The 14615-nt window shown below is 47.9% G+C and overlaps 1 protein-coding gene across 1 annotated transcript; it reads right to left on the reverse strand.

Moving 5' to 3' along the window:
- Positions 1-5325: 5325 nt before the first annotated feature.
- Positions 5326-6744, reverse strand: LOC148113256 (olfactory receptor 52R1-like). The gene has a single exon (XM_087871525.1). The coding sequence runs from the start codon at positions 6684-6686 to the stop codon at positions 5733-5735; it is 954 nt and encodes a 317-aa protein (XP_087727651.1). The 5' UTR covers positions 6687-6744; the 3' UTR covers positions 5326-5732.
- Positions 6745-14615: the final 7871 nt, after the last annotated feature.

Genomic DNA, 14615 nt, shown 5'->3' on the forward strand with positions numbered 1-14615 from the left:
CCAGGCTCAAGGTTGACTCAGCCTTCCATCCTTTCTAAGGTAGGTGAAATGAGGACCCAGTTTGTGGGGGCAATAAGCTGACTTTGTATAAAATATACAAAAGAATGAAGGCTATTGCTTAATGCATTGTAAGCCGCCCTGAGTCTCCGGAGAAGGGTGGCATATAAATCAAATTAAAAAAAAAAAAAAAAGACTGCTGTCATATCACCCCTAATCCTTCTTTTCACTAGACCAGACATACCCAATTCCTTCAATTCCAAATTCTGTGCCAGGGCATCTCCTGGATTCCCCCTCCTTCTACTCTGACCCAGAGGCTTTCAACAGGAGGGCTTCCAAATTTAAGACCTTGACCTTCTTGGGGGCCCAGGACTTCTTCACCAACAAGCCACTTTTTTGTTAGGTTGGCTTCTTTCAACTGTCCTTTCAGTTATGTGTTCTCAACTCACCAGGATTATTTGACACCTGAATGGACATATTTATGTTCCCAAATCAGGATTTCTAGTGCTTTCTGTTTGCTAACCATACTCAGTGTGTTCTGGAGATCAGGCATCTCATCATTTACTGATGTCCATACTATCATGGCTTACAGAGTAACAAAAGGGACCTTGGAAGGGACCTTGGAGGTCTTCTAGTCCAGCCCCCTGCTCAAGCAGGAGACCCTATGCCATTTTAGACAAATGGGGGTCCAGTCTCTTCTTAAAAACCTCCAGTGTTGGAGCAGCCACAACCTCTGAAGGCAACTTCCGTTCCACTGGTTAATTGTTACCCTGCCAGGAAATTTCGTCTTAGTTCCAGGTTGCTTCTCTCCTTGATTAATTTCCATCTGTTGCTTCTTGTCCTGCCTTCAGGGGCTTTGGAGAATAATTTGATCCCGTCTTCTTTGTGGCAGCCCCTCAAATACCGGAAGAGGGCTATTATGTTCCCTTTAGTCATTCTTTTCATTCATCTAGCCATGCCCAGTCCCTGCTCCTCTGTGGTTTCTTCCCCTAACCCCCATAACTTTAACCGTAGACCGTCTACTGTCGACCTCAACCCATTCCTAAGAGGTCTCTAAGGGGCATGCATAAGCGCACCAGTGTGCCTATCATCCCTGTCCTAATGTTCCCTTTTATATGTATCCATTTCATGTATTCATAATTATGTTTATACTTATACCTGTTACCTATTACAGGCTTGACAAAACAAACAAAGAAACAAAATATGTTTCAGCCTCCAGCCCCCTAACCATCTTTGTAATGTTGAGAATTTCTGAGCACCATTTCCTGCCCACACCATTCTCATGTGTAGCCACATCCCCGATACACAAGGAATCTGGGTCCATCTTCCTCCCCCTTCCAGTTTAGTTTACAACTTCCCTGTTTATTTTTGGACCAGGTGCCAGGTGGACGTAAAGCAGAACAATCTAAGGACAGCATTTCCATCACTCAGCAACTGCCTCAGCCTGGCCCTTAAGATACAGATGTGCCTTCAGGAATGGCACCATTAACCATGGCACCAAAGTTCGGTTGTTCGGTTTTTATCACTTATATATCTTTTGTTTGCTCTGGGAGCTCAAGATCAAACCAAGTGATCAGCAGCAACTTTAACTGAATTTTAAAATTAAAATTAAGATCCCTATTTATTGTTTTGATGCTTAATATTGCATTTTAATTGAATGTTAGCCAACTAGAGTCACCTCCGGTGAGAGGGCAGCATATAAGTTTAAAAATAAACAAATAAACTTGTCCTCCTATCCTGCAGCAGCTGACCCTGCCCTTGCCAGGACCCCTCCCGGCCTCTCCAGCCCTCGCCCTCCCACTCACCTGGAAAGAGTCCCTGCCAGGTGGGCTCAGCCATGGGAAGGGGAAGCTGGCCTGCCAGAGGGGAGCGTCTGCCCGCAGCTGCATCCAGGGAGACCAGGAAGGCTGCTCCCTCCTGTCTGCACCACCTGGCTGCACAAGGAGCAGCTTTTATGGCCTGGCACCCGCTGGAGTTCCCCTCGGGGATCTTGGGCCTTCCCTCCAGGACAGGAGAATCATGGCCACCATACAAAGGCCAAAGGGAAAACTTAGGATGGGTGTGAATTAATGTCTGGACACTGTCAGGCGAGAAAAGACATCCGGTTGCCATGACTCGGCCTCCATACAGGCATTCACATATGCAAGAGGGGGAAAAAAAATCCATCATCCTATTGAGTTGCAGGAACTGAAAATGCCTGGCCTAGTGAAGGAGGCGTAAGGCCGGCTCGATAGCAGGCTCCTAATATTTGAGGAGCTGTGGCAGACAGGATGGCATCAAGCGATTCCCCAAAGCACCCGAGGGCAGGGCAAGGAGTAGCACAAGGGAGATCCAGCCTGGAACTAAGGAGGAATTTCTTGATGATGAGAACAATTCATCAGTGGAATGGCTGCTCTCCAGAAAGTGTGGCTGCTCCACCAGTGGAAAGTTTCAAGACAGGTTTGGACAGCCGTTTGCCCAGAATAGTAGAAGGCCTTCTCCTCGGGCAGGGGTTGGACTAGAAGCTCTCCAAGGTCTTGTCCACTTTGCTTATTCTGTTACTGTTACTGTTACTGTAACTACCTTTCAGGGCAAGGTATGTGGTGCAGAAAGGAAAGAACAAAGACTAAGCCAAGAATGAAAGGCAGCAGAGAAGGAGGAAATATAATTAAAGCAAAAACTCATTCCTTCCAGCTTTTGATTTAATTTGATTTGATTTATTTGATTTATATGCCGCCCTTCTCCAGAGACTCAGGGGGGCTTACAAGGCGTTAAGCAATGGCCTTCATTCTTTTGTATATTTTATACAAAGTCAGCTTATTGCCCCCACAAACTGGGTCCTCATTTCACCTACCTTAGAAAGGATGGAAGGCTGAGTCAACCTTGAGCCTTGGAGAGATTCGAACCAGCAGAAATTGCAGGCAGCTGGTCTTAATAACAGGGTGCACTAAACCACTGTACTATCAAGGCTCTTTTGTAGTGCAGCATTGCTTTCCCACCTGTTTCTTTAAACTCCAGCCAATCAGGAGTTTCTTGGGCTTCTCTTCCTCTGCCTACACCCACACAGGCCTATATATACAAAGGGATATAGAGGGGGTTGATCGACACTGAAGAAGTTCATTGAGGAGGCTGGGTCATAGGGAGACAACAGGAGAGAGAGAGAGAGAGAGAGAGAGATCCTGCCCTCTCCCTATGACTGAATAAGAGAATATAAAAACAAATAGTCAAAAAAGAAAAGAAGTGATTTCCAATCTTCTTTACAGCAGTTGCAAACAATCGTATCCTCATTCTTTCCTCATTAAATTGACATCGTAATTCTTTCCACATTCAGTTAGAATCCTGCATCCAGTTGTGGTCACCATATTATAAAAAGAAGTTGAGACTCTAGAAAGAGTGCAGAGAAGAGCAACAAAGAGGATGAGGGGACTGGAGAATAAAACATATAAAGAACAGTTGCTGGAATTGGGTATGTTTAGTTTAATGAAAAGAAGGACCGGGGTGACATGACAGCTGTCTTTCAATATTTGAGGGGCCGTCACAGAGAAGAGGGGGGTCAACCTAGTCTCCAAAGCACCTGAAGGCAGAATAAGGCGCAATGAATGGAAACTAATCCAGGAGAGAAGCAACCTGGAATTAAGGGGAAATTTCCTGACATTGAGAACAATTAATCAGTGGAACGACTTGACTCCAGAAGTTGTGAGGGCTCCAACACTGGAAGTTTTAAAGAAGAGATTGGACACCCATTGGTCTGAAATGGTGCAGGGGGGTGAACTTGAAGACCTCCAAGGTCCCTTCCAACTCTGTTATTCGATTCTATCCTATCAAAAAGCTCTTCCATGGCATTTATATGGAGCTATTCTTGCTTCTTTCCACAACTATTCATAAAAGAGAATATTTGACGCGAGGGGTCCTTGGTGCTCTCTGAGCTTACTTGTTTCATGACCCAAACTAGGGAACCTCACCAGAGCTAGTGACCCCTCACAACTATTCATTCTTTGCACTGCTATATTTGCTGTTATTTGCATATCTAATAATACTTTCTCTATTCATTTTTCCACCTTTGGAACACATGGCAGGTGGCGAATGCTTCTCTGTGGGAGGAGCTGGTTCCATCTGCTTTGAAAGAGGTGGTTGTCCATCCCCTCCTTCAGAGACTGTTGTGCAATTGGCTTAAAAGGAGAGGCAGGGCAAGAATGGCTGGTGGTAAATGATTTTGGATTGAAGACAAATGCAAGTGACAAGGTTAAAAAAAAAGGTTTAGTCATACAGAGGTGAAAGGGTGAAAGGATCAAAATACAAATGGAAGGATGAGGGAAGGGGTCAAGAGGAAGGGGTAAACCAGGAAACCTTAGTTGCCTGGAATTAATGAGATGAAAGACAGAAGGAGAGAGAAAGAGAGAAGTGAGAAATTGAAAGAAGAAAAGACACAAAGGGCTGGAAGGTAAAAATAAAACTGGTCATGGGACAAATAAAAGCAGAAGGGGAGGGAGAATTACAGTGAAGGGTCTTTGTGTAAATTCCATTCTGCTTTTAATTTCTTTGGCTTAGTAGTTCTTATTTTTTTTTTATGCTCAGGTAACAATGAATAGTGTGAGGGGGGTTCGATGATGGAGGGGCATCTTTTACTGACCAATCCAAGACAGGCCCCTCTGCTCGGTGGGCAAAGAGTGTCTCCCCAGTGATGGGACCCCCAACCCCTGGCCTGTGACCCACCAGGAACTGGCCACACAAGCAAGATAAGCTCCATCTGTGCATGCACAGGATCCAGGCAGTGCCCAAAACCACGTGGCTCCCTGATCCATGGAACAACCACCATTGGTCCCTGGCACCCAAAAGGTTGGGGGCTGCCGGTCTAGATCACCCTGAGCTGCTCTCCCCAACTGATAGGCTGCCCGTGGAAGGGCCACAAACGCAGCAGGTGACAACAAAGGGTGCCAGCTGTGGAGAGCTGCAGCCATTCTTCCCCTTTTATGGCTTTCTCCAGGAGGGGGAAGAAAAGAGGGAGATGAGCTCCATGTTATATGGACCCCTGGCCTTCAGGACTGACAGGCACCTTCACCTGGAGATGGGTTGCAAGGGAAGAGTTGTGAGCTGCTTGTTAGTTGTGGCCTCACTGGTTGGTTAGAATATCTGGTGGACCTGAAGACGAGAACCTGCAAAACTCTTGTTAGGGGTCCCAGATTGTCTGGCAGGACCACTTGCGAGCCCCTGGCCAAAGGAGATATTTATGGTTGATCACCTATATTATAAGAACGTCAAGAAATTATGCAGCAGGAGGCCAGGTTATCGACACGAACCATCTAATGCTATACAAGTACATTTATTTAACATTTGCATGTACAGCAGACAAGATGGTCAGGCAAACAGGAGCATCATGAGGAAAATCACTGACAGCACACAGAGCACACACAGAAAGGGAAACGACACCTACAGCAACCAGTCATAGCACAGATTGCCTCACGCAGGAGGTGGCGCTCTCCAGCCAATCAACTACGGCCACCTGTTCTGGCCCATTGCACATTTCCCTGTTCCAGCTACTAAATTTAAATATCCTAACAGAATATTGCCAGACTGTGTGGCTTCCCTTGGGAGACACCAGAAAGACCCAACAGAGGCTAGGCAGATATTTCTTCCTCCAAACCGACCCTAAACTGCAAAGTCTCCTTCCTCTCCTTCGGTTGGACATTGCAACGTGTGCAGATCTTCTCTGGTAAGAGACACATCGCTGCAACAGTGCTTGGGAAGGTCATGAGACATCATGAAGAAAAGAGTCCCAGCACCCTGTCCCGGATCTTCTTGGTCCGTAGGCCATAGATGATGGGGTTCAGTGCAGGTGGAACTATGAGGTAGACGTTGGCAATGAGGATGTGGACAGAATGGGGGACGTTGTGGCCAAAGCGGAGGGTGAGGAAGGAGAAGAAGGCCGTAGTGTAGAAGATGAGTATGACACAGATGTGGGAGCTACAGGTGCCCAGGGCCTTGAAACCAGCTTCTTTGGAGGGCAAGTGGCAGATTGTGTGCAGGATCAGACCATAGGAGAGGCTGATGAAGCAGACATCGAAGCCCCCAATCAGGAAAGCCACGGTGAGGCTGTAGCCCCCACTGGCCGCTGTATCTGCACAAGCCAGCTTCAGCAGAGCCATGAACTCGCAGTAGCTGTGGACAATGACCTTGGACTTGCAGAAGGGCAGCCGCCCCACCAAGAATGGGTGTGGGAGGAACAGCACCAGCCCCCTAACCACCACGGCCAGCCCCACCTTGGCCAGGAGGGCGTTGGTGAGGACAGCCGTGTGGTGCAGGGGGTTACAAATGGCCATGTAGCGGTCATAGGCCATGGCCAGGAAGAAGCCAGACTCCATGGAAGTGAAGGAGTGGATGAAGAACATCTGGGCCAGACAGGCATGGAAGCTGATGTCCTTCTTGCCAAACCAGAAGATGGCAAGCAGCTTGGGCAGGGTGGAGGAGGAGAGCACCAGGTCTGTGAGGGAGAGCATGCCCAGGAAGAGGTACATGGGCTCGTGTAGGCTGGGCTCCATCTTGATCACCAGCAGGAGGCCAACGTTGCCCAGCAGAGCCACCAGGTACATGGAGCAGAAAGGGATGGAGAGCCAGCTGTGCAGGGACTCCAGCCCTGGGATGCCCAGGAGGGTGAAGGTATCATGGAGCGTGGCCGTGGCATTCATGGGGGCACCAGAAATCATGTGCTGCATGGCACACCTTCATCTGCAGAGCCTCGTCAGTCAAAGTGACCCTTGGGCAGAAGGAAAGGAGATGACATTGGGGGAGGGGAACACAGAGGGTGGCCATGACTGTGGACATAGCAACCTCTCTGTGACATAGCAGAGGTTGAAAGATAGATAATGATAGACATAGACATAGTTAGATGAATAGCTAATAGAGAGAAAGATAAATATAGATAGATCAATAGATAGACATGATAGATAGAGAAAAAAGTAAGGAAGGAAGGAAAGAAAGAAAGAGAAAGAAAGAAAGAAAGAAAGAGAAAGGAAGAAAAAGAAAGAAAAAGATGTGGATAGGTAGAGAGACACACAGAGATATTAGTGGAGTCTGGTGGGTTGGCTCTAATATCTGTTGGGTGAGAATTTCTGCACCTATAAGGCTGCCTTGAGAATTCTTTATCTACAAAACCCCAGAAGAAGGCTATGGCAAACAATATCCATCATATTTCGCAAAAAACAGTACTTGGAAGTGCCCATCTAATCGCCAGGAACCAAAGACAATAGAGTTTGAGCTGCATTTGTCATTTTGTTCCTGTGGGTGGTACGGAAAATGCCCACTCAAGTAAGGAACTCACAGTGATCAGGGCTCCTCACCAAAGGAACACTGAAGAGCCCCAAAGCCTACAAGGTTATGGGCTATAGATCCCCTGAAATGGTACATAAGCTTTTGAAAGGCAAACGATAGCATGACCTTCACGACAGGAAGCCTAGCTCTCATAACAACAGGGGTGACCTCACTGTGGACTGACCTGGTGCCTCTAAATTCTGTGCTTCTAAGGAGGGTCCCAGCTTGCAGACGGCGGGCTGGGAAGGAGAAGGAAGCTCACATGAAATACTGGGGCCCAGTTGTGTGCCCAAGGATGTCCCTGCCTCATCCTGGTGGGTTTTGGAATGGCAGAAAAACGTTGATATTTGGGCAGAACAGTTTTTCCTTCCACAGATATGAGGATCTGTCAAGGAGATGCTTCCTGAGCTCCACTTTACATGGAGCCATGGACGGCAGGGGACCTTCTGAGCAGCAGGTCCCTCGCATTAGGGAATAGCCCCAGACAGAGCCAGGCTGGTCCAACACGGCTTCGGACTCAGCATCTACTAGAGCCTGAGAACTGTGGGGAGAGGTCTTTATTTTGTTCTGTCAATCTCTTTTTATTGTATTTCCTTCCCCTTGTTGATTTTGAGTCGGTGGCCTGGAAAACTAGGGATAAATGAATGGCCGAGAAATACCACACCAAAAAACAATGGAGCCCTTTCATTGAAGAAGGACTTGTAGGTGAGGACCCCAGACCCATGCCCTACTCATAGCCACTGCTGCTCCCCCCTTCTGTTTCTCTCCCACTTAGCAAGATCTGAGCCGTTCCGCCAGGAGACTGACCTTGGGTGGGGAGATCAATCCACCGCCCCCCTCAGACATGCTGCTGGCTGATGCTTTTCCTGCAAAGAGGATCCAGGAGTCAACAGCCAGGCAATTTATGAGTGGTCCTTCCTCGTCACTTGGGTGGCCTTGGGGAGCTTCTGCCTCTCTTGTGGATCCCAACGTCCTTTGCACAAGCAGCCCTTCTCCCTTGCCTGAGGGATTTCCCGTCATGGAAACAGTCTTCACAAGTCTAACCAACAAATCCAGTGCTGTGGCTGCAGAGGTGGATTCCTGCTAACAAGAAGGACGCCAAGGAACCGGGAAGAGTGCCCAAGATGGTGGAGAACTTGGAAGCTCCACCCTATGAAGTGAGGGGATGGCAGAAGTTTGATCTTCTCAAGCCAGGAGTCTAGAAATACGACCAGGAGCAAAAATGTATAAAATATATTTATACATTTATGTATTTTATGTATGCATATTTATGTATTTTATGTTTTATTGGGTTTGTTTTTATTTGTTGTGAGCTGCCCTGAGTCCTACGGAGATAGGGCGGCATACAAATTATATTAAATAAATAAATAAATAAATAAAAAGATCCAAAAATCATACATGCCCATCATCAGAGAGTTGCTTCCATAGAAGGTCAAGGAGGTTCCTCTTTTATAGCCCCAGGGGTGGCATGGCTTCGTTAAGGACATTGCTGCTCTCTCATTGACATTTCTCATGACATTGAGAGCAGGGTGGGCTTCAAAAATTTTAGCAAGGGGTTCTCTGTCCGGTTGCTGGGTGGGTGCGGCCATGGTGGGTGTGGCCTAGTCGGCCTCCTGCACCATGGCAACAGGGTGGTGGTGGTGTTTTCGCTCCCCTGGCTCCAGAGGCTTTCCTTGAGCCTCTGGGAGGGCGAAAATGGCCTCCCCAGGCTCTGGAGGTCCTCTGGAGGCCAGAAACGGGCCCATTTCTGGGTTTACCAAACTTCTGGTAGGCCTGGTGTTTGCCCTCCCCGAGCCTCCGCATGTGCCCTGCACTTACCTGCATCCAAAACGGGCCGCGTGGGGACTCCTGGGAGGGTCGGGGTGGGGTGAGCCAAGAGTGGGATTTGGGGGTTCTCTGAACTGCACAGAATCTTAGCTAGAGGTTCTCCCGAACCCCTGTAAACCCCCAGCAGCCCACCCCTGATTGAGGGGCTGCCCCAAAGAAGGGGGTCAAGCTATTCTCCAAAGCACCAGAACGCAGGTCAAGAAACAATGGATGGAAAGTAATCAAGGAGAGAAGCAACCTGGAATTGAGGAGAAAATTCCTGACAATTAGAACAAGGCTTGCCTTCAGAAGTTGTAGGTGCTTTATTACTGGAGGTTTTTAAGAAGAGATTGGACAGCCATTTGTCTGAAATTCTATAAGGTCTCCTGCTAGAGAGTGCATGACTGCATTCCCACTCACGCTAGTAATACTATTACTAAATTTGCAGATGATACAACAGTGGTGAGACTCATCCTGGGGAGGGACAGAGTCTTCCTATTGAGATGAGGTGGACCGGTGGCTTTCGTGGTGTGGAAAGAATAACTTGTTCCTTAACACCAATAAGACCGAGGAGCTTATAGTGCACTATAGAAGGAACAGATCAGACATCCAGCCCTTGCTTATCAATGGAGACCAAGTGGAGCAAGTGGCCACTTTTAAGTTTCTTGGTGTTATCCTAAAAGAGGAGCTGACCTGGGGCACTCACATTGCAGCACTGGTCAAAAGGGCCCAGCAGAGATTATACTACCTGAGACTTCCCAGGAAACAACAACTGAATGGAAAACCGCTGGTGACCTTCTACCGCTGCACCATAGAGAGCATTTTAACTTCCTGCACCTGTGTCTGGTTTGCCAATTGCACAGGGGCAGATAGGACAGCGCTCCAGAGGGTCAACTTCATTGCCCAGAGGATCATTGGTTGCCCCCTCCCCTCTTTGGAAGAGCTTTATAGCTCCCACTGTCTTAAGAAAGTTCAAAACATTCTCAAAGATCCATCTCATCCCAGGCACCCTTTTTTTGAACTATTACCATCTGGCAGACGGTACAGGATAATAAAAACAAGGACAAATAGGCTGAAAAACAGCTTCTATGCCAGGGCAGTAACTATATTGAATTCTACTGTATAATGCAATATTAGTGCAATATCAGGTTTTCAGTTCAATTGTATAGAATGTGAAGGATGCCTTTTTGTTTTATTTTTATAGTTATAATGTACACGGAAGATGGTATTTAATTTCATTGTATGAGGTGCAAAACTAAACTAAACTAAACTAAACTAAACTAAACTAAACTAAACTAAACTAAACTAAACTAAACTAAACTAAACTAAACTAAACTAAACTAAACTAAACTAAACTAAACTAAACTAAACTAGAGCAAGGGGTTGGACTAGAAGGCCCCCATGTCATGATAAATGCCTAACTACTATATCTCCCTGATCACCCGGACCTTCAAGGGTTAACTAACCACATATCCCATAATCCCTGTAACCACTCCTTACCTCTTTGCCCCTCCTCCTGGGTACAAAAGGTCCTACCACATGGTCCACAGATGATTCCAGATGTATACCTGAAAGAGAAAGGTACAAGGTCAGTGACCTCCAGTACCATCAGATCTATAATAAAGCTACAGAAAAGAATTGGAGTCTGTCTTTGAGTTATTGGGCTAGATCCAGCTTTTAACAAAATGGTAGCAGAGGTCGGTTGCCCATAACTCCAGACAATGACTGAACCCAACACCTACCCTGAAGAAGCAGACAGAGCACAGACCAGAGCTCTTACCAAGAAGATGGCTGAGAAACTTGCAACCAAAGCCGCAGCCATGGAGGAGGCAGAAGCTCGAAGCGGGCAGAACTCCAGCCTGGACTCACAATCAGATGAAGAGGAGCCATCCAAGGAAATCACCGCCCCGGAAGAAGAAACAGCACAGAAAATGAATAAATTCAAACTCTCCATCCTGAAACTGATGGAGGCAAGCAGCGACAAAGAAAACCTCATCGCGGACCTTCAAAGCCTCTTCGAGCAACAAGAAGCAGCGATTGAAGCCCCAAAGACCACCGAGAGAGAAAAGCCAGCAAAAAAGGGCAAGCCACCCCAACCCGATGATCCTGAGCTGGCAGAATCCATTTTCGCGCCCCCTTCCCGGCGGCCATCTTGGGATGAGCACCAGCCAATGGGAAGCCAGGATTTGAATCCCTTGGCGCGAAAATGCCCGAACCCCGAAACAGACGAGGGGGACTCAGATAGCGACTACGAAGAGCCTAGCTCTGAAAGCGACCACGAAGAGATCACAATAACTAAGAAAAAAACACCTACCGATCTCGAATTGCAAAAGGCAATCGAGACCATCACCGCTGCCCTAGGCTCGGCTTTCGAGCCTCCTGCGGCACTCAATAAATCAAAGAAAAATCCTGGAAAGCACAAGAAGGCCAGGACAACCAACAAAGACCAGGCAACCGAGTCACAGCCAACTAAAAACACCGCGCACACCAACAACCGGCACAAAAGACCGCCCACCTGCAGGAAGAATCAACCGCAGGACTCGAACTCGCCACCCACTACACCAACAACGCGAGGCCCGAGGGAGAAGAGAAGAACCGGCTACTCACCAACGCCACGACATCCATCAGGCCAGTCCACGCGACCAGGGACCAGCGACCATGAGGGAGGATCTGCCGCCACCGCCGCCATTACCGCCGAGCCGCTGGGTGCAGGGAATCCTCAACCTACGACCTCCGCTGCTGCCGCGCCGCCGACCCGCGAAAGTCCTCGACTTGCGACCGCGTCGCCTCCTCACCTTCTGCCCTTCTTCGCCGGGGATCCGGCCATCCAGCAGTGGTGTCCACCTTCAGGAGGAATCTTCGGACCCACCGGGGGCGGGCCCAGCCTCCCACCGACAGGCCTAGGCCTAGGCCTGGGAGCTCCAGCAACAGGAACCTCACCCGATGGACTCCAGCGCGGAATGAGTTTCGCGCATGCCCAGTACCTGCCTGTAACAAGAGAAGCAAGTTACATAGATCCAAGCAAGTACAGAATGGCCACAGACATCCCAAAGCCTTATTGTGAGTTTAATCACACTTTGGACCATGGACAGCTCCCCCCAGTAAGTAACCTTACTAACATTTCTGGGGCAAATTATACCAATTTGCCAAAATTGCAGTTAGATGGGGGTAATATTATAGAATGGAGCCAACAATTAAGGGTTGCTCCCATGAGAGAGAATGCACTGTTCCTAGCTAACAGACCTCCCCAAAAGCCCTGGTCACTGGAAATTGACTGCATTCATCACAGGGCATTTTGTATCATGTTAACCTCCATTCCATCTGCTATGTATCCATCTATTGAGGACAATCTAACTGTTTATGATATTATGCAAAAACTATGTAACCTGTTTTATAGCCAGAGCAGAGCCACTACCACTAGACTATCTAGGGAGTTCCACTCCACCAAGCACAAGGCAGGGGTCCCCATGAGTGAGCACATCTTAAAGATGAATGCTGCAAGAGCAGAGCTCATGCAGAGGGGGGAAATCATCACTGAAGAGAGCATGATAAGCATAATCATAAACTCTCTTGATAGCAGCTGGGACAGCTTCATAACCCAACTAAATAGCCTCAGCTTGCAATACCTCACACTAAGCGCACTGACCAGTCAGCTCGTTGCAGAGGACACTCTGAGGAGGGAACGCCAACTATCCAAAAGGGATCCCAGACCCACGAAGAGGGTGGATTTCCAGGATAGGGCCAGGGATGCCTCAGAATGTTATTCTTGTGGGTCAAGGAACCACTTAAAGAGGGATTGCCCCAGGGATCATAGGGACAGGGGACAGCACGACAGTAGAGGGGGGAGGTCACCTGAACGCAGGTACCCAAAAGAAAAAGGGCGAGAGTGGTCACCCAACCCCAGGAAACACCACGAGCGCAGAGACCACTCCAGGGACAGTAACTCTGGCTCCATGTACGGGATCAGGCACGATGACCCAAATGACAAGCATAAGATAGAGAGAAACTCATGGCTTCTGGATTCAGGGGCCACAAGTCACACTACTTGTAACCCAGAGCTGCTAGACTCACTCACAAAAATAGACTCAGAAATAAAGGTGGCAAACCAAAGCAAGGTCAAAGTAGTGGGGAAAGGAAACGTACACATCACACAGATAGGGGATTTAAAAGGGGTACTATACATACCAGAGATTCCCCACAACGTGCTAGCCATCACAAAGCTGACACGAGACACAAACATAGAAATAAAATTTAAAGATGGAAAGGCACACTTGATCAAGCAAGGGAAAGAGATAGGAAAGGTAACCATACATGAGGGACTTCCCTACTTCACACCCAATGCAAGGGAGGAAGAAGGCATTGATACCAGCATGAACCACAAGGTAGATAAGTATCCAGAAATAGAGGGGGTGCAGCAAGAGGCAGGATGTAGCCATGAGAAGGCAAACAAGTCTGTATCTATCGGCAAGCCATTGCATGATAACTGCGCCCACCTCCTCCACAGGAGACTGGGACACATAAGCTTCCCCATTGTAAAGAAAATGACGGAATGTACCGAGGGTCTCAAAGTAAAGAACTGCGAAAACTACTTGGAGTGTTCGGTCTGTAAGAGTTCTAAGATCAAGGTTAAGGCCATCCCCAGGGGATCCAAACGAACCATGGAATACCCCTTTTAATTGGTGCATATGGACTTGGTAGGGCCAATGAAACCCTCTGTAGGACATAGGAAGCGATTCTTCCTCACGATTGTGGATGACTACACCAGATACGGGTATGTCTACTCCCTCAGACACAAAAACGAAGTGTTCCAAAGGTTTAAAGAATTCCACAGAAGAGTAGATATGCAACATAACATGAGAATAAGGCAGATAATGACAGATAGGGGCTCAGAATTCATGGCCAAAGAATTCACAAGGTGGCTGAGGGAACAGGGCATAGCGCATTACACCTCTTCACCTTTCTCCCCCTTTCAAAATGGAGTCTCAGAGAGAAAGAACGGGGTGTTGCAAACCATGATGAGATGCGCCCTGGAGGATGCTGGGATGGGGCAACATTTCTGGTCAGAGGCATTACACTACGCTAATTACACCCTGAATAGACTGTGGTCAAGCTCTATCAATAAGACACCATACGAGATGCTATACAACAGAAAGCCCAACATTGCACACTTACACATATTCGGCGCCCCAGCTGATGTCCACATTCCCAGACAATTAAGAAAGAAAGGGGAGAAATTATCAAAAAGATTGAGGTTCGTGGGTTACGAACCAGGCACAAAGGGCTACAGATTTGTCGACAACAATAACCGTTTTGTGGTTTCCAGATCAGCCAGTTTCCACGAAAACGCAAACTGGTCGAGGGTACACTCCAATGACATCCCAACCAATGGGGTCACGTTCGAGCATGACCAAGGGGAAAGGGAGGTCAGAGAGGTCACAGGGCACAAAGCCAACCATCGCAAGGCGAGCGTCAAAGATTGGAAAGAAGGGCATCCTTCACTGAAGATAGATGACCTGACAGACAAAGAG

The sequence above is a fragment of the Pantherophis guttatus genome, chromosome 5 (assembly GCF_059756535.1).
Source record: "Pantherophis guttatus breed Tessera chromosome 5, ASM5975653v1, whole genome shotgun sequence".
In the NCBI taxonomy this organism is placed as follows: domain Eukaryota; kingdom Metazoa; phylum Chordata; class Lepidosauria; order Squamata; family Colubridae; genus Pantherophis; species Pantherophis guttatus.

Coding starts and splice junctions, on each gene's coding strand:
- LOC148113256 (XM_087871525.1), bottom strand. CDS start 6,686: ATGCAGCACATGATTTCTGGTGCCCCCATGAATGCCACGGCCACGCTC.